The sequence below is a fragment of the Pyxicephalus adspersus genome, chromosome 11 (assembly GCF_032062135.1).
Source record: "Pyxicephalus adspersus chromosome 11, UCB_Pads_2.0, whole genome shotgun sequence".
Lineage (NCBI taxonomy): Eukaryota > Metazoa > Chordata > Amphibia > Anura > Pyxicephalidae > Pyxicephalus > Pyxicephalus adspersus.
Window position 1 is genome coordinate 54,051,220 of NC_092868.1, and position 18,713 is coordinate 54,069,932.

Here is an 18,713-nt window from a genome sequence, read left to right on the forward strand (position 1 = left end):
CTTCCCACCACTACATGTCTCCCATCCTATTGTGTGTGGAATTCCCCCACCTACTAGATTGTAAGCTCTTCGGGGCAGGGTCCTCTCCTCCTGTATCACTGTCTGTATCTGTCTGTCATTTGCAACCCCTATTTAATGTACAGCGCTGCGTAATATGTTGGCGCTATATAAATCCTGTTTATTATTAATAATAATAATAATAATAAAAAACAGGATTTATATAGCGCCAACATATTACGTAGCGCTGTACATTAAATAGGGGTTGCAAATGACAGACAGATACAGACAGTGATACAGGAGAAGAGGACCTTGCCCTAAAGAGCTTACAATCTAAGACGGGTCCTCAAACTACGGCCCGCGGGACGAATACGGCCCGCTGAGGTTCTCCATCCGGCCCGCCTGCTGCTGAGGCTGCTTCTCCTGGTCACGTGACACCACTGTTGCCGGGGTAACGCTGGAGCTGTCGGGCTGAAGCCATCAGGCAGAGAAGGTATGAGCAGAGCAGAGACTCACTGCTGCCTTCATTCCCTGCTCACTGCAGCACATGTGTACATGATCAATGTACATTTGTAAATAGTATAAACATACTATGCACATTGATCATGTACACATGTGCTGCAGTGTGATCCAGCCAATGTATGAAGGCAGCAGTGAGTGACAGGTAGCAGACACTGACAAAGTTTTTTTAGCAGCCCTTTTTTAATTAATAAAAAGTGTGGGGCAGTGTTGGGTGTAGGGTAGGGTGTATAAAAAGAAGCAAATTAATGAATTGCTTGAGATTATTAATTTGCATGGAAAATGCAAGATAAATTTGCATTTTCAATACACACAGTGAAAATTCAAATTTATCTGTGCATTTTCCATGCAAAGGAATAATCTCAAGCAATTTTAAAGCCAAAGTAAACGCCACTTTTTTTTTTAATGATCGGCAAGTGTGCTGTGCATATAGTATTGTTCTTTCATGTTTTTTATACAATAAATACGTTTTGTGCAGTGTGCATAAGAATGTTCTCCTGTTTTTTTTTAAACTATAGTACGGCCCCCCGACAGTCTGAGGGACCGTGAACCGGCCCCCTGTTTAAAAAGTTTGAGGACCCCTGATCTAAGAGGTCAGGGAAGTAACACACAATAAGAGGGGAGATATGTAATGGTGCGAAGTAGTGAGGGTTTAGGAGACAGAAGAGTACAGGTAGGCAAGTTTGAAAATGAGTTTTGGTTGCTCTTTAAAATGAGCAGAAAAAAGGACCAAGCCAAATAGGGCGAGGGACACCATTCCAGAAAAGTCTTGGAGCCGTGCATGTGATGAGTGAAGAAGTCATTAGTAGGTCATTGGAGGAACGAAGGGAGCAACTGGGGGGGATTTTTCTATCAGGTCAGTAAGGTAAGTGGGACAAGAACTGTGGAGGGATTAGAAGGCAAAGCACAGGAGCTAAAAATTTGATTCTCAGGTGAAATGGAAGCCAATGAAGAGAACTACAAAGAGATGCAGCAGAAGAGGAGCGGAGGGAAGGATGGATGAGTCTGGCTGCAGCATTCATAATAGATTGTAGAGGAGAGAGTCGGGTTAGCAGAATACCAGAGAGGAGGAGGTTACAGTAGTCCAGACGAGAGATGATAAGAGCGGGGACAAGGAGTTTGGGGCTCTCTGGGGACAGGGAGGGGCGGATTTTGGAGATTTTGTGCAGGTGAAAGTGACAGGACCTGAAAATGTTCGGAATATGAGGGGTAAATGAGAGGGCAGAATCAAAGGTGACACCAAGACAACATGCCTGAGGGGGGTAACAAATAACCGGGTTGTTAACAGTTGCAAATAAAAAGTCACTTTGCATTTTACTGGCATCACTATCATAATAGAAGCCTTGTTAGTGCACATAAAGGGTGGGGGTTGGGGGTGTTGCAGGTGGGATTAAGCCAGCCTTGATATTCCTGACAACCTAAATGCAGCTTTGTCAGCACTGACAGTTGGTTTTGAGGTCAATTAATAGAGGAGATGAAAAGGAAAGGAAGACACGGATGGGGGGAGGTGGTGGAAACAGGCTTATGAACAGGTTTTCCAACCTGATTGCCCAATGTACACCAAATATTCAGTTATACCCCCAAACCCCCTCCAAACATATTTATCATGTGCAGACACAGGTCCTATCTCTGGCCTGCTTACAATCATTAGATCTTTGGAATTCTGCATGGTAGTTGTAGAAGATTCCAAGAAGGACAGAGCAGCACTTACATCAAATCTTTGTAATGTAAAACTCCAGTTCATCTTTCAGCAGACAAAAGGCTGATATATGTCCTGACAGCTGCACATTGCTCAGGGTGTAAACGCTCAGCTGCTGTAGGTGGTGTCAGCTCACACCCTTGCTTAGATCATAAAAAATACATTATTAATAAATTAAATATTACATTCACTTATATTTGTATGATACATTTTCCTGAGAGCAGAGGTTCTGTAGACTGGTCATGGTTGCAGTTGTCACATTATATTTGTGCTAATGTTTATGAAACTCAAACTTTAAGTAAAAAAATACATTCAAATGTATTTAATGCACACAAACATAATAGATAATGTCCTTTTTTAAAAAAAAAAATATAAAGTGGGGTTGCCTCAAGTAACATCAAAATTGTGCACGGAATGTAAAAGGGTGAAAAATATGTTACCCTAAATTCCCCATTAACGACACTTTACAAATCTTTATAGGTCAACAGTTTAGACATGACAAGAAGCTCTAACCATATAATTATTTATCACACTTTAGCAATTTTCAATGTGTGGGTCAATCAATATTTCTATATATTTGTGTGTTGTAGGTGCACAGATTATTATTTATGTGGGTAGGGTTGTAGGCTTTATTTGCTTTCTCTTTTCTTTATTCAGTTTTATGACTGATGAGACATCAAAAATATATTGCCATTGCCGGGGACACAGCAATGGTAGGCAAGAGAGTAATGCAGCTTACTATGATGGTGTGGAATAATGTTGCATTGCTTCTGAATTCAAAGTTCCCACTTTCACTCATATAGACGTGTGCAATTGTTTGTACAACAGTACAATGAAAAATTCTGCAGGGGCACGGCTATCAGCTTTCTCTTTGCCGATTCACAAGCCATCTTAATGGGTGCTATGAGGAAAACATGTTTGCCTGTTTTTGATTAATAAAGCCAAACTAAAGCCAGAGGATACTCACCCGTCCCTATTCCATTCGCGGGTGCATCCATCTTCTTCCATCTTCTTCAGCAATCTTGATTGGCCAGACCAGGATGACATAAAGCTACGTACACACTTCCAATTATTATCGTTGGTGAACGAACGACGAACGATCCTGCACGATATCTGCGAACGATCGTATAGCACCGATCCTGTACCTACAGATAACGACACGATCGTTCACAGATATTGTACACACGATAGATGCGATCGTTTGAACGATACAGGAAGTGACGTGCACCACAGGAAGTGAGTGAACGTTCGTTCACCGCGCATGCTCAGACCATGGACGATCAATGAACGACCGTACACACGATAGATGGTCAACGATCGTCGTCCAATCCGATCCGCCGGTCCGGTCGTTCATTTCCAACGACTATCCTCGTTCGTCGGCGTCGTTGGTTACTTTTTTTATGAACGATTTTTGCCCAATCGATCGTTCGTCGTTCGTTCGTCGTTCATTTCCAACGATAAAAATTGGAAGTGTGTACGCAGCTTAACTGTGGGTGTCCATTCAATCCCATAGCCTGGATGTAACCAGGTATCCTGATAACCAACACTGAACATGCACAGCTCAGCAAAGTTTGAAAACTAGGCCAGGGATTAGGCAGGTAAGAATTGCAGAATTTCCTGTCCCTTTCTGCAAAAATGTGGAACAAGCCTAACTATCCTAAGCCTAAAAAAACTATCCTTACAGTAAGGCTACCCTCACTTCAAGGGAAAATGCTCATTTTGGTTTAGGGGGAAGTTAAGAGCACCTTTACTGTGTTCCTTTCCTCCTGAAGGCTCCTTCACTGCACAACTCTTCCCCCACAGGCTCCTAATAATATTCGCTATACCTGTGGCAGTTCTGAAAGCTTACTATAAGTTTTTGATTTAGAAATAAAAAGAACTGCATGGAACAAAGCAGTCTAATTCAATATGCTACCTGAAGTGCACTTAAGGACAGATTTAATTTGGCTTTAGGTAAAAATAAACTTGTTACCTAAAATACAAATTCACTTTGCAGGTAAATGATTTCTATTCATGTAAATTCTTAACTGCAGTCTTACTTTTGAGATTTGTGCTGTCTGATCCTGTCTATTCTTAAAAATTGTCGAGACCAGACCCTGTGCTTTTTCATTTATTCACTCCTGCCACATATCTTCATGCTCCTATTTATTGTTGTGGGTGAATCTACATTCTTTTTTATTCAATTTTCTTAAGGTAGGTTCAGTGATATAAATCAGGCTCCAGGAGTATTGTGAACCCCCCCCGATATGTAATAATATGTGCCAGGGACGGGTTTATGACAGCCTGGGCTAAGAGGATGTGAGTTGAATGACACCAGCCGTCATTCACCTCAAAAGATGAGGCAGCATCTAGTGGTGGAGAAGAAGAACTGCAGAGATTAGCTCCAGATAAATTCAGCATTTCAGCAAAAAGTGCTTTTTTCCCGTTCATTTATACTTTATTCTTATTATTTTATTTTAATTAGAGTTATTCATAAAGAAATATTGCAATATTTTGTTTTTAATCCACTGCTTACAATGGGATTTACAGCAGGGAAGACCATTCACATAGTGCAGGCGTCAAATCCTGTGCAACCGTTGGACAATTAAACAGAAACAAATAAAAAAGCTCAAAATCGTATTTTATTTATTTTTTATTAAATTATACTTAGAAATTATTTTATACTTTATAGGCATTTCATCAAACTCTGGATAACCTTTTTATTCTATGAGAGAAGAACAAGGCATACAACCAAGCAAAATCTTCTGTAGATAAAACTAAAGTGCAATAACATAAAAACAAGAAAAAAACATAAAAATAACACTTTTATTTTGAAATGGTACAAAAATACAACAGGAAACCCATGATGATAACAGCCCGACTACACATTGAATAAAAATTGTGAGATTCTTTGCAGAATAACGAAGGACAGGACAATAAAATCCCAGCAATTATCGCCTGGATTAACTGAAACTCCGGTATTCCATTTCTTTAAAAATATCCTTTTGTGAAAGTGAGTTTGCAGCACCCAACTTTAGTGTAACAATAAAATGTTTCCATTATATTTCCCCTTTTTATTTAAACATTGATTATCTTTTACTTCAACTTTGAAACTATCACCAGGTACACGTGGAATTTGTAAGTATTCTGACTGTTCTGGTAACCGCCTCACTCCAATGCTTTTTGGTACTTACCATGAAACAATTGAAGCATCTATTTAAAGTATATCAATTATTATTATTATTATCAAGCAGGATTTATATAGCGCCAACATATTACGCAGTGCTGTACATTAAATAGGCTTGCAAATGACAGACAAATACCGACAGTGACACAGGAGGAGAGTACACTGCCCAATTAATTCTATATGCATAAAAATAGTGATCTGCATAATTTTAACAAAATTCTACAAATGGTAGATCCCTATGTAAGAACAGATGATCCTCTCTGCAGAATTTTGACCCTGTACCCCTACACTATATCAGACCTACAGCCCTCCATCCAGAAAAGTTTGCTCTTCTCAGCAAAGGTTTTAATTCAACACTGCTGCTGTTAGAGGATGCTTATCGGCCTAGCAATCCTGTGCTGTGTGCCATTACAGTATCAAACACTGTTTATTTTGTCCAGCGATGTCATTTGCAGCAGCAAAGAGAACTAAGTAATCGCAGCAGCCCCTGCTTTTCTTTAGTTGTGCAGCCTGATGTATTTTCTCGGCATCCCCAGCACGCACTGTGAGGCTGTACACAGCTAAAGGGGATTTTTGAGGCAGATTTCTTCCTGACTCTATCCTGCTCTGTCATTGGCTGCTGGGACTTTATAGCCTTTCTGCTCCCAAGATAGAAAAAAATACTTACTTTTAAAAGAAGACAGTAAAGTAGTTTATTTTAATATATCTACTTGTCATCCTATAATAAAATAATTTAAGCTTATGATGTATTTATATGTTTTATAAATCCTGAAATAGGTGTAAAATATATTTAAGTTGGTAAAATAGTTCTTGAGTTATTTTCTAGTTAACATATTGGCACTGCTGAATTTGGTTTAGGTCTTTAGGCATCCATAGCATCTGGTCATGAAAAGGATAAATATCCACGATTTCAGGAGTTCTTACTCAACATGTTCCAGGTCACTGATTCAGAAAATATTTAAACAATAATCCAAGTCAATTTTTTCAGGAGGAGATCAGCAGATGACAGCCTCCATATTTCTGTATTAAAAAGTTGATTTCAAATAGTATGAAATGTTTGTTCTCTCTAGCACATGTTTTCCAAAACAGTGACCATAACGCAGTTTCCTAAACGTAAACAGTGAAGTTTGTGATAACTATCAGCCTTTATTTTTCCGTTGTCTGGGTGTGAAAGTTACTATTCACTCCTTTGTATCTATAATACCTGTAAGAGATTTGTTACAGAACTTCTGATTGTCTGCTAACATCTATATGCATTAGGAGCCTCCTCCCATCAGGCCTAATATTTATATCTGGTTATTCTCATATTTATAATTCTTGTGGGATGTTTTCAGAAAATAACATAATTTTTGCCATACTAGCGCATTAGGCCCAATTATTCTGAAATGATTTGGGATATTACAATCCGGCTCTTAAATAATGATGAAATGTGTTGGGTAGAACCAGGGACATCATCCTGCAAATCTGCAAGTAAACAAATACAAAATACCAGGAGGATGAGGACTGGCATCTGGAATGTGAGATTTTATATTGGTTTTATTAACAATGAGTTTAACAGGTTTTATGCTATACAAGCACTGTGCTTCCTTTTCAGGGATTTGCAGGATAAGAAATATTATGAGGCATTTGGATGGTTTTATAAGTAACATCTAGAACATCAAATTAGCAGTATTAGAAGCTCTTGTTTGAAGGGGTCCTTGTTTTGGTGGTTGAGATTGTATTTAGGGAGAAGTACAAGAGTTCTTCAATAATAAACTTTTAGAGACTTTGGAAGCATCAGTTCTAGTCACACATTTGGATATTCAATGGACTATTTGTACATAGGATTGATTCCTATAAGGAATTGAAATAATGATGTTAATATTATACGTGTGTACTATATTTTTACTTTTTTGGTGAAATACTGACTGTCGAAATGTGGAGCACAGTTATTCATAAATTTTATAATTAACCTACAAGGGTGATAAATGTAGCAACTGGGTATGGATATAGGGAGACATATAAGAGAGCATTGAGTGGAAAAGTACAATATAGCAAACAATGTTTAGGTGTATCTTATATAGAAGTATTAACAATGTATTCATTATTGCAGAAAATATAGTTCTTCCATGTGCAGAAGAGGAGTGAAAATGCTGACATAGCAGAGAGGATGTTGGAGATATAGCAGGATGCAAAGGAGAGGAGTGTGGAGGGTATTTCAGTGGCAATATGTGCAGGACAGGGGTGCAAAGTGTTTTACTTAGACGATGTAATGGGTGTGACAGGGGGCAGTATGAGGAATCGTAGAGGAGGCACATCTGCTTCCTTGGTGACACAATAGTCCAATTGTGAAGAAGAAATTTACAGCATCTCTATGTAACTCACAGGGGAGAACGTTCAAAGCTAGGGTTGCTTGATCTTCAGATTCAGCCATTGCCTATTCCAAATAACTGTGAGATGACTGTTTAGGAAACCACCCCTGACAACTTCCTTGCTATAGGAAGCTGTCCATTGTTTACCCTAACAACATGATTGCGGCTGTTGATTTAGTAAACAGGCAGCTCACAACTGTTTGGTTGAGTAACCTTGTTCTGTCCTGTGACCTGAGTCAGGACTGATCTCTGGGATTTGGACGAGAGCTCCTAAAAAACTCCACATGAAAATCAGCTTTTAGTATACAGTACATAGAAAGAAGAGGGGTAAACACGGATGATACCCCGATTTCTGAGTGATTTGCTTCTGAAAGTTACTACGCATTTTTTAAACCACCACTAAAATATAGTGGGGTATGTAAGAAGTGCGTGATCAGTACAGCTGTCTTTATTATTATTATTATTATTATTATTATTAACAAACAGGATTTATATAGCGCCAACATATTATGCAACGCTGTACAATAAATAGGGGTTGTAAATGACAGACAGATACAGTCAGTGACACAGGAGGAGGAGAGGACCCTGCCCACTCTAGGGCAGGGGTGTCAAACTCAAATACACAGAGGGTCAAAATTAAAAACTTTATTAACTTTATTATTAAAAAATCGAGGAAATGTTTCTTTCTCATTAGATATAAATCCTTTTCATATGGAAACCAGAGATATTTTGCTTCACATTCAATCTGGAACAAGATTATAATAGAGAAAGAGGCATACATTTTTTTTATTTCGTTTAAGAAAAAATCTGATGCCTCTTTCTCTATTTGTAGCTTTCTGAGTTAAATTTCAATGATAACATTTTTGCATGGGCTAACAATAATAATAACAATAATCTTCTATGAAAATCCAACCATTCAAGTCCATGCCTTGGAGTAGCAAGGAAAAGTACAGCTGAGGGGGAGTGCTGGAAATGCCAGACACGGCCAATGTGGAGCTAAAAGTTATTGAAATTGATATGATGAGTTGATCACCTGCTTAGTTCAAAATTTCAGTAATTGCCAGCCATATCCCCATAGTATTGTAACAATTCAAAATAGGCAGAGAAAAGGGGACTTAATTGGCACATATATAATTTCAAGTAACAAAAATGTTTTATTTAGAAAATTTAAAACACCAATAAAAGATTATTCCATTTGTCTGAACATCCAAGACGACACAATCTGAACAATAATGTTGCTCATATATAGGACCATTGTATATCAAATGGCATAATCCTTTATTGGTGTTTTAATATTTTCAAAATAAAAAGTTTTTTGTTACTTGATTTTATATATGTCCCTTTTTTTCTGCATATTTTGAATTGTTACAATGCAGAGCTAAATCTTATGAGTGGCCCGCCGCTGGAACTCCCTCTTCATTGAAATAGCGCCGCTACTAAAATTCCCGGCATTATTTGCGTCTATAAAACAGTCCAATGCGGGGCCACGCATAGGCAGAGAGCCTACTGGTCTATAGAAGCGAGTGATGCCGGGAATTGTAGTAGCGGCACTATTTTAATGCAGTGGCAGGCCGGCTGCAGTTCATATTTAGGATTCCTTTGGGGGCCAAAGAAAAGGATGTTGGGGGCCAGATTTGGTCCCTGGGCCAGAGTTTGACACCCCTGCTCTAGGGGGTGGGGGATGATTTAGAATTTGAAGATGTACTAGAAGGTAATGTGATAGAACACAATCAGATGAAGAAGAATTCCAGACACATCCACTTCTGCCTTTTTGCCATCACACTCACAAAAATGTGTCTATGTAAGTGAATATTGGCATAGAACTGTGAGGAACATAAACATCCTGACTCTTTATTTTTGATTATTCATTTTCCTCAGGAAGTCAGACTTTGGAGTGCATTCGGCAGGATTTGCCTGAACAGCTATTTTCGGGTTATTGTTGCATGTTCTGTAACAGTCACTTAGCTAGAAAATGAATGATGCTCTCAATAGATGCATCGTACGCCAAAAAACAGGATTCACAGCAGTAACCTGCACAGTATTTATGTTTAAATAGATTATGTTTAATTTAATTTTCTAGTAAACATATTATAGTTTAACTTGAACGGCTATCCCTTATGCCTATGATTTGCATTTGTATGTAGAAGTCTGTTTCCCTAATGTGCCTAATTTTAAAACATACCGGGTCAAATATCAATACAAGGTCTGCTTTCCTGTTAGGAAAGAGATATTACCATTGCCTGGGTGCTTTTGGGTGGAAGGGGGGGTCTGTAAGCTTGAGTACTCCCTATTGCTTCTATACATCTGAATTGGAGATTTGGGAACCACTTTGTCAGTTTGTGTTTCCATTATTTGAGGTTGCAGGACGAAGTGAAGTGTTGCCTCTGGTCATGCAGTTGCTTTTTCACCTCTGGAGGAAGAATCATACTGTAACAATGGGCAATGGTACAACAAAACGGTTGCCAAACGCCCTAGTTGACAGATAGGGGCACCCAGGAGTGACTATGTGGGGTTTTTTTTTAGGTCTGAAGGGGGCCCTACTGTGCTTATCTCAGCATTCATTAAACATTCTTAAAGTCCAACTTTGTGTTCCACACTGCCGCCCATGCTATGATTTTTAAAGAAATACCTTTTCCAAAGTGTTTAGGCAGGTCACTGCAGGATTCTCTCCCTGTTTGCCTCCTCCCCAGGCTGGGTGGTCTTTACTAATGACATAATTGCGGGATTCTGTACCAGGATGAAGACTGTCATGGTGACTCTGTTCACTGAATGCCATCAGTCTTCTAAGTTGAGTTAAAATTCAACTACACCCATAACTGAACAAGCCAAAAACTTGATGGAATTTTGATACCTTTGGGAATTTAAGAACTTGTGCTATAGCTGTTATCTTATTCATTTAGCCAGGACCTCTGAAGATTTTTAGTTTCCTGGTAACAGTGGGATTCTTCAATTGCTAATCACCTACCACTCCTTAACTCTTTATATAGACACAGGGTTTTCACTGTTCCATATACAGGGATGTTGCTAACTATAGACTAACATCTATAACTCTTCTAACTTTAAGTGTCATATTAAAAAAAAGGAAAAAGCTGTAATGTTGTGTGCAAGCATGTGTGAAACAGTTATTCCCTCCACTACTTTGCTTCCAAACATTGTTTTTATTTACTTATCCATTTGATTGCTATTATACATTGCCTTGTTCAATTTCAAGTTTAGTTTGGTGTCAATTAACCTGGTAGACCGAGGACATCTTGTGGTGAAGAAGAGGTACTGTAGAGAGAGCAAGTAGGTATTGGTGTCTGAATTTTTATTTTAAGACCCGGAATAGGAGTAATTTTTGAGAAATAAAAATTCAGCCTGGAGTTGGGCTTTAAACATTCCCTGATTTACAAATGACCACTAGAGAAAAGATTTACAGATCTGTGAATAAAACACATTATTCACAATACATAAAAAAACAACAACGTCGAAATTCTGAAAATCTTTCAACCGGAAATCCGCATTTACTATAAATTCTCTGTAATTCCCCTTGAAGAAAACTAGATTTATCATGCACCAGCCAATTCGTTCATCAATAAAGATGCAAACAATTGGGTCAGTGTAAAAACATGATTGTACAGACCTATTTATGAAAATGTTGTTTGTGCCCCATAATGTGGTTTTCATACTCCAACCCTTCAGCTTGTATAAAGGAGTCAGAGGTCACATGATGTCATGGCAACCAACTGACCTCATACACTGCAGCAGGGACAGTGTGAGATAAAGCAACAGCTGATAGGAATTCATCTACTAGGCCTAAGGTGACCTCAGACCCCCTCACAAAAGCTGAGTGAGTAAAGCAAAAAGCAAATACTAATATCCTATAACAACCCTCTCAGACTAAACATTTAGATGTTTGCTTAGACCAGTGGTGATTGGTAATCTTTAAGATTTGGAAGCTCTAGTGATGTGATCTCTTGCTGGAGTCCCTGAGATATAATAGTAATAAGTTGTTAGGTGATTCAGCCAGCCAGCATGCAGCAACAAGTTAAATATCAGTTATTACCGGGCTTCCTTTTTACTGAAAAATATGGAAGGAAGGATACACAGCTGGGCTATGTGTACAAATTCCCTTTTTACACATAAATGCCATTCCGAGATTATTATATCATCATGGGGCTACCACTGATGTAAACACAACCATTATAACTTTTCAGAGAACACTTGACACATCTTAGCTACCACTAGAACCACTGGGGTTCTCCTCTATTTTAAAGCTGAATTCTAGGCAGATATAAAGATGCAAGGTAATGCCGCTCTTTATTCATAAATGCATACAATAATTGTGTCTTTTAAACACAAGAAATAAAAGTACCTGAATCTGACCTGCTATTATCCTCTTTTAGTCCCTGTAATATTAAAGTATGAAGGGAAGAAGCTGTACAAGAAGTCAACCTGTTCTTGTGCTGACATGAAGCATGCTGATAGGAAGAAAAAGCAAAATGGCAAAGAAATGAGCTCATCCTTGTGCTGCTTCTCCATCTTTGAGCCTAATTTATTAAGGCTCTCCCAGGATGGAGAGGATACATTTTAATCAGAGAAGCTGGGTGATCCAGCAAACTTTGAATGGATCTGGTCCAAGATTCAAAATATTTGCTAGCAAATAGCAAATGACTTTGAAAAAATGTATTCCAGGTTTTCTGGATCACCCAGCTTCATTGCTGAAAGTGTATTGTCTCCACCCTTGGAGAGCTTTAATAAATCTGGCCCATTGTGCCTGCCCCTACCATGTAAATGTCCAGTTGCAGGATAGGCGCAAGTCCCGAATGTCCTGAGCTCAATTTATAGCTTAAAATATGCTGGCCATCAGTCAAGAACATCTATCAAAAAGTACTATGGGGGAAATCTCTGGGCTGAACCTGAATATTGCAGCAAAAAGCTGGTTTTGTTATTTTGATCTCTTTTTGAAACATTTGTTTTGTTATTTTTGGATATAATTTTGCTTAGGTAATTTTAGAAGAATACAAATGCTGGTGTCATAGGAAAATGTGGACCAGGCTGATATACATGTAGGAGAATTTGTTAGATCAAATCAGTAATATTTATAAAAAGCGGTTACAATTTTCCATAACCTGCAGAAAGCAATCTGACCCAAGCTGACATTTTTTGCAATGCATCTATCTCTGTACATCATTTATACTACATCAAATCACAATACCAAGACAGATGTAATAGAGCAGAACCTTGATATTTATCATCCATAAACATTACGAATATAAAGGCTTTATAAATGACTCCATAAAAAAGGAAATCACACCGGTTTCCAGATAGAAAAGTTAAGACATAGAACTGCTCCTTGGATGTAGCAATTGGCATAGGTTTTATAGATTTCTCTTCTTTACAAGCTATGGCTTATATGCGGGCTGCTTATATCTGTAAGAGCCAGAAATACACTTCATATGTAAACATATCCATGATCACCTGTCTTGGTTGTTATAATTCCTCCAAGAGCAGTTGAATAAATTACTGAAAGTGTTTCCATATAGAAAATACTTGGTGGTAATTACCCTTTTATCTGACATGAGCCCTTACTATACAAAATAGTTCACCTTTTTTATTATTGCAGTATTAGTAAATGTTGTCTGAGGTTTTTTTCATGATTAACACCTTGGCTTAGCATGTTGTTTTTGTTTTCTTTTAAGGCTGGTCATTATAAGAGACCTGATTACAAGTTCTGCTGATTTTAAACTGAGCTTAAACGTATTGGTGATGTCTCAATGGGAGTGATCTCAGCTAAAGACTTTCCCTTACTGACACATCTAGTAATTTTAATGACAGTATGGCCAGTATAAAATGTGTTACCTTATTTTGTGGCACTATACAAAATGAACTTTTATACAGAATTATTAACATCGGTGACACACTAGACAAGAATAAAATGGTAGCCAATTCCCTTTCTCCGATCAAGTTTCTTAACTCCCGTGCAGACTAGTTTGCTCCTAGAAAGTTTGGGCTTCACAAGACTCTAAAATTCACAAAGTCAAAACTGTATGAAATAAAAACCTTTTCATAGAACAAATGCTGATCATCAAACATTTTTTTGTACCTCTGTAGTATTAAGAAGTTTCCCTTATAAAAAACAATTCACATTGCTACATAGTTCATTGAAGTTAAGTTACTTTACCTTCCTTGTGTTTTTTACAACACAAATCATGATAAGTTGTACCGCTTTTGTTCACATTCCCTCACAGAGTTTAGGGGTTTGATGTATTTTTGGTACCTGTTTAACAAGAATAAATTGTTCTGCTCTTCCTCAGGCCTGTTTCCTTTGAATGTTTTGTATCTTCATATTGTTTTTTTTTTTCAGAAAGAAAAGGTGCAAATTCTCTACTGGTGATGTAGTAAATCAAATAAAAAAAAAAAGATGTGGTTTAAAAGATGTATATGTAACCCAGAAATCCTTGTAGTCTTTACAGATGGCCCACTGTTCCTATTCCTGCGCCATCAAACTCATACATTCTTTGTAAGACTCCATGTCCCATGTTATCTCCGCTGAGCCTTTCTCATTATATCTGCTCCAGGCAGTGATGTCTTAACTCTCCGCGAGGAGTTTCTTGTGTTGAGAGAGTTCGTTGACTACGAGAGGCACTGTTGGTTGTGGAGCGAGTGGATGAAGAACCTGAGCGTGAGCTTCTGGAGCCTGAGGAGCTTGATCCAGGTTTCATCAGCCGAGCTTTAGGAGCTTCAGCATCCTCCCTGAAATATTAGCACACAAAATATTTGAACTTAATGGGTGAAGATTTTCATTGCTATAGGAAAAATGTAGGAATGTGCTTAAAGTGAACCTAAGTTTTAACTTTTCATAAAAGAATTAACAACCCTTTTATATAAAGTAAAAATATTCTTCTTTTTTTTTTTAAATGCAACACCCTTGACAGAATGGGTGCGCAAAGCTTCCCAGGATACCTACGTCATGCATCTTGGGAGGCTCCTGGCTGCTCCTTCTGTGCATGCCCGACCCGAGTTCCCACTATGTGTCTTGCTGGAGGCAACTGAAATAGATCCTATCTCCACTGCAACACTTTTATGGATCCCTCTCAATCTAGTCCTGGAATTGAAAATCACTACTCTAAAGTCTGGGATTTGATTAGGTACTTCAGTGGGTTATTGGCTCTGTATGCCTGTCTCACTTTTTTTAAGAAATCCACTTCAGGTATGGTCAGTCCCCAAGTTTTTCTTTGGTGGGTGCCCCATGATTAGCAGATAAGAGATAAATGTTTACTAATTGGCCTATACAATGTTAGGCTTATCTTTCCCGAAATGCCCTGCCCTCCTTAACATTAGACCTTCCTTTTGTACCAGTACACAGTTCCATTTGTTGACGTACCTATTTACTTCTGCTAAGGTTTGAGCTTTGGGGAAGGCCTGGTGGTCTGCCACCCCTACAATAACCCAGATAATAATAAATATTATTATTATACAGTATTTATATAGCGTTGGCATGTCACTATCTGTTTCTCAAAGGGTCTCACAATATCCCTAGCATAGTCATATGTCTTTCATACAAACCAAGTGCTAACCACTGAGCCACCATGCATAAAATGGCTCAGGTCTTTGCTGACAAAAAAAATTATGACAATCCTAAATGACTCCCTGGATTTCAGTTAGTGTTGTCTCCCTGGGTTGATAGTGATAGGTTGGATGGCCTTGATCACACTTTGCTCCTCTTGTAACACTTATGTCCTTGTGTGTCTTGGACTTTTCCAACCTCCAGCCTAGCTGGGGATTATTTACCTTCCAACCTCCTTCCCCCTCCTCCCTGTTTTTTTCTATCTTGCTCTTTTCCATTTTTTCTATTTTTTAAGGTACATCTGCAGTGTTTTTCCCTTTTGCTAAGGCTTTAGGTAACGATAAGTCTTTAATGGGCAAAATGGGGTTGTAAGTAATTCTGCTGTAATTTCCCAACTGAACCTAGATATGTATTACTCACATTCTAATAAGTCTGTTTCAGCATTCATATTTCCATATATGCCTTGATTTTCTGTTCCCAATTTCTCTTCTGTTTTGTACTAACACGAGACCGGACTATTTGTAAATTTCACTTACAGTATGCCCATTGTACAGCAATTTTATTGCTGTTGATCTTGTTGTAATACTTTGTTACTGTTTCTACCTTTACTTTATTAATACAAACTGATTGAAACTAGATAATGGTGTCCCAATGGATATAAATACCCGGGTACTTTCCTAACATTCATTAGTGCAAAGAAATGGCTTGGACAAGGTACAATGCATTCTCAACTTTACAAAAATAAGTTCAGGTCCTGTTTACCAACATTTTGTTAAGGTACCTTAGTATTAATTAGTTTACCTTATTTCATTTAAGAATTCATCTTCTTCCCTTTTCTTGAGCTCTCGTCTCCGTAAAACCATCCAGCAGATAAAAAACAATACAAGTACACCACCCACGGTTCCACAAACGGTTCCAGCCAGGAAAGCCACATTAGTAGGAACTGTAAAGCAAATTAGAAAAAAAAGCAGCATGCATAAATCTTGATTAAATTGATTGGTTTAAACTCATTTGAATTGTAATCGTATAAGTCACCAAATAGAAGCGTTTATAGCGGGCAGGTTGTATTTTGTCGTACTGATTGCAGTTAAATAGTAAAAATAACTCTTTGTGTGACTGATATTTGAAAAAAATTTATTAATGTGACTTACATTGTACTGTCAAATTTATATTGCATATCCTTCTTCCAACATCATTACGTACAATACAACGGTAGGAGCCGTTGTGATCTGCACTCAGATTTTGCAGCACTAATCTCTGGGGGGTGTCTGAAAGAAAATACAGAAACAAGGTGTAAGGTGGGAATGTCTTCTAAAAAGCCACAGCTTTGCAGAGATGCAGCCATACGCTTTTTGCATTAATAGTGATAGAAATAAATTCAGTAACATGTCTCACCAAAACGGTGAGTGCTCGGTAAGGCCACTGCAATATCACCCGTTTGCTTTATCCGTTCCCAACGATATAACATAGGTGGGCTCCCAGCTGATGAACTGCAATGCAAAGTGATATTTCTTCCTACTATCTGTTCCCCTTCAATCCAGCAGTCAGGCTCTGAAGGCTTCACTGTAAAAGAAATAGAAATGTGTAGACGTCTGAGATATATCATCTACCATTATTCTGTTATCCACAGTCTTGTCTACTGGAAGGAGTGAATGTTTGTAAAGCTGTTTACTATGACTAGCAGGGACAGTAAATGTAGATTGACTCATAGAAAAATCATTGTACAACATCCACACCGAAACCAAGCTGCTGTGCCAGCCACTGCATATTGCTAATTCCTTCCAAAGACAATAGCTAAACTACAAATTACTTAAAATGATTCCTCCAATGCTTCTACTATATGGATGTATTTTGTAGCCAATCTAATCCCTGGTTGCTAAGATCCTATATTGTGGTCATAGCTAAAGTTTAACCCTTGTAGATGTTGTTTAGCTTGCTCTGGTTTCCCTATATTTTTATGTAAATCATTCAATGTGTTTTCTAGCATGGGTCTAGAGCAGCGGTTGCTAACCAGTGGTCCATGAGAAAAGTTTAGTGGTCCACAGAAAAATTTGGACATTATTTACAATTAAATGCCATGTTTTAATTGAATTAAAACAAAGCCAAATATTCTAATTCCTATATTCTGTGTGACAATTTTCACCTTTATATTGCACTAAATTCATGAACTGTACTAAAGATAGAAAAACAAGGGAGGCGCAGCGTGACGTCAGTGTAGTCCTACGTTGTATGAGGCAACCGTTGCCAAGCCGTACGCTTCAGTATTGTTTCCACCATTACACCCCGTCACCCCGCTCCGCCAATAGCGATTCTCATCTGATTGTTTTTTTTTATTTCTCAGTTGTTGTTTCAGGTAAGTATGACCTTAACTGTGTATTTTCTTTAACTGTTATATTTAATGGCATCAAATAGTTTGATTTGATAACTATCATAACTATTGTTATCTAATATTATCATAATAAATTGATTTGATAACTATCACATAAATAAACCCATAATGAGTGAGATAAAGCAAACAAATATTTTGCATTTCTTTAATACTAGCTGATAAATGAATCAGAGCCTCCACAGTCCCCGCCAGGCACCATTAAGTAGATCATTACAAATGGATTTCTCATTTTTTTAAAAATTTTTTTTTTTTAATTATTTTGATTTTATCATTGAGATGAAATTTTCTAGCACTGTGCTCAATCCTAATGACAACCTCTGAGCTGGCAATTTCCTTTAACACATACTTACCTAGAACCTTCAGTCTGATATATCTCCATTCATATTGGCCGGCGTTTTTCACTTTGCAGGTGTACAGACCGGCATCGCTTAGCTCTAGAGATCTGATAAATATAGCAGCATCTCCAGCTAAGAAGTTGGAAATAAATCTGTAACGACCCTTCAGTTCTTCATTTTCATAGACTTGTCCTCCACTGTAACTGAGGATCTGTGAAGTAAGAAAACAAAACGTTTATTCTCTCCTCTGCGTTTCTGCAAACACTTAGGATGTTTATAGCCCAAGTGTGCAAAGTCTCAAGATCTCTTGCTCTATACATTTGGGTTTTGTTGTGTTTCTGTCTATAGGAAGCAGATATAATAGAAGTTGTTTAAATTCTTTGTGACAATACAATAGTGCAGAGCTGTTTCAGAACGACAACAACTGTTTATTAAGAATTAAAAAATGGTTAAGCATTCCCATATCTCCATATGTCATATACCAGTGGTGGGCAAACTTTTTGGCTCAGGGGCCACAATGAGTATTACATTTTACTGGGACAGTAATAAATGGATGGAGAATGTTTGTATGAGCTGATATAAATGATCTGTCAAAGCCATTACCTAAAAGTGAAAGAAAACTTATATTCATATTCAGTGTGAACAGTGTTGTTGGTAACTCTTGTTTGCCAGTGGACAATTTTGTACAAATATCTGACGGGCCGGATT

General features: G+C 38.0%; 1 protein-coding gene across 1 annotated transcript in view; it reads right to left on the bottom strand.

The window, feature by feature from the left end:
• Window positions 1-4,831: 4,831 nt before the first annotated feature.
• The window catches only part of CLMP (CXADR like membrane protein), a 64,756-nt gene continuing 50,874 nt past the window's right edge, over window positions 4,832-18,713 (bottom strand). Inside the window, exons 3-7 of the mRNA XM_072426604.1 lie at window positions 18,021-18,216; window positions 16,677-16,844; window positions 16,433-16,549; window positions 16,083-16,224; window positions 4,832-14,467 (exon numbers count right to left, since the gene is read on the bottom strand). Coding sequence (XP_072282705.1) covers window positions 14,278-14,467; window positions 16,083-16,224; window positions 16,433-16,549; window positions 16,677-16,844; window positions 18,021-18,216 — 813 coding nt within the window. The 3' untranslated portion in view covers window positions 4,832-14,277. The remainder of the gene's footprint in view (window positions 14,468-16,082; window positions 16,225-16,432; window positions 16,550-16,676; window positions 16,845-18,020; window positions 18,217-18,713) is intronic.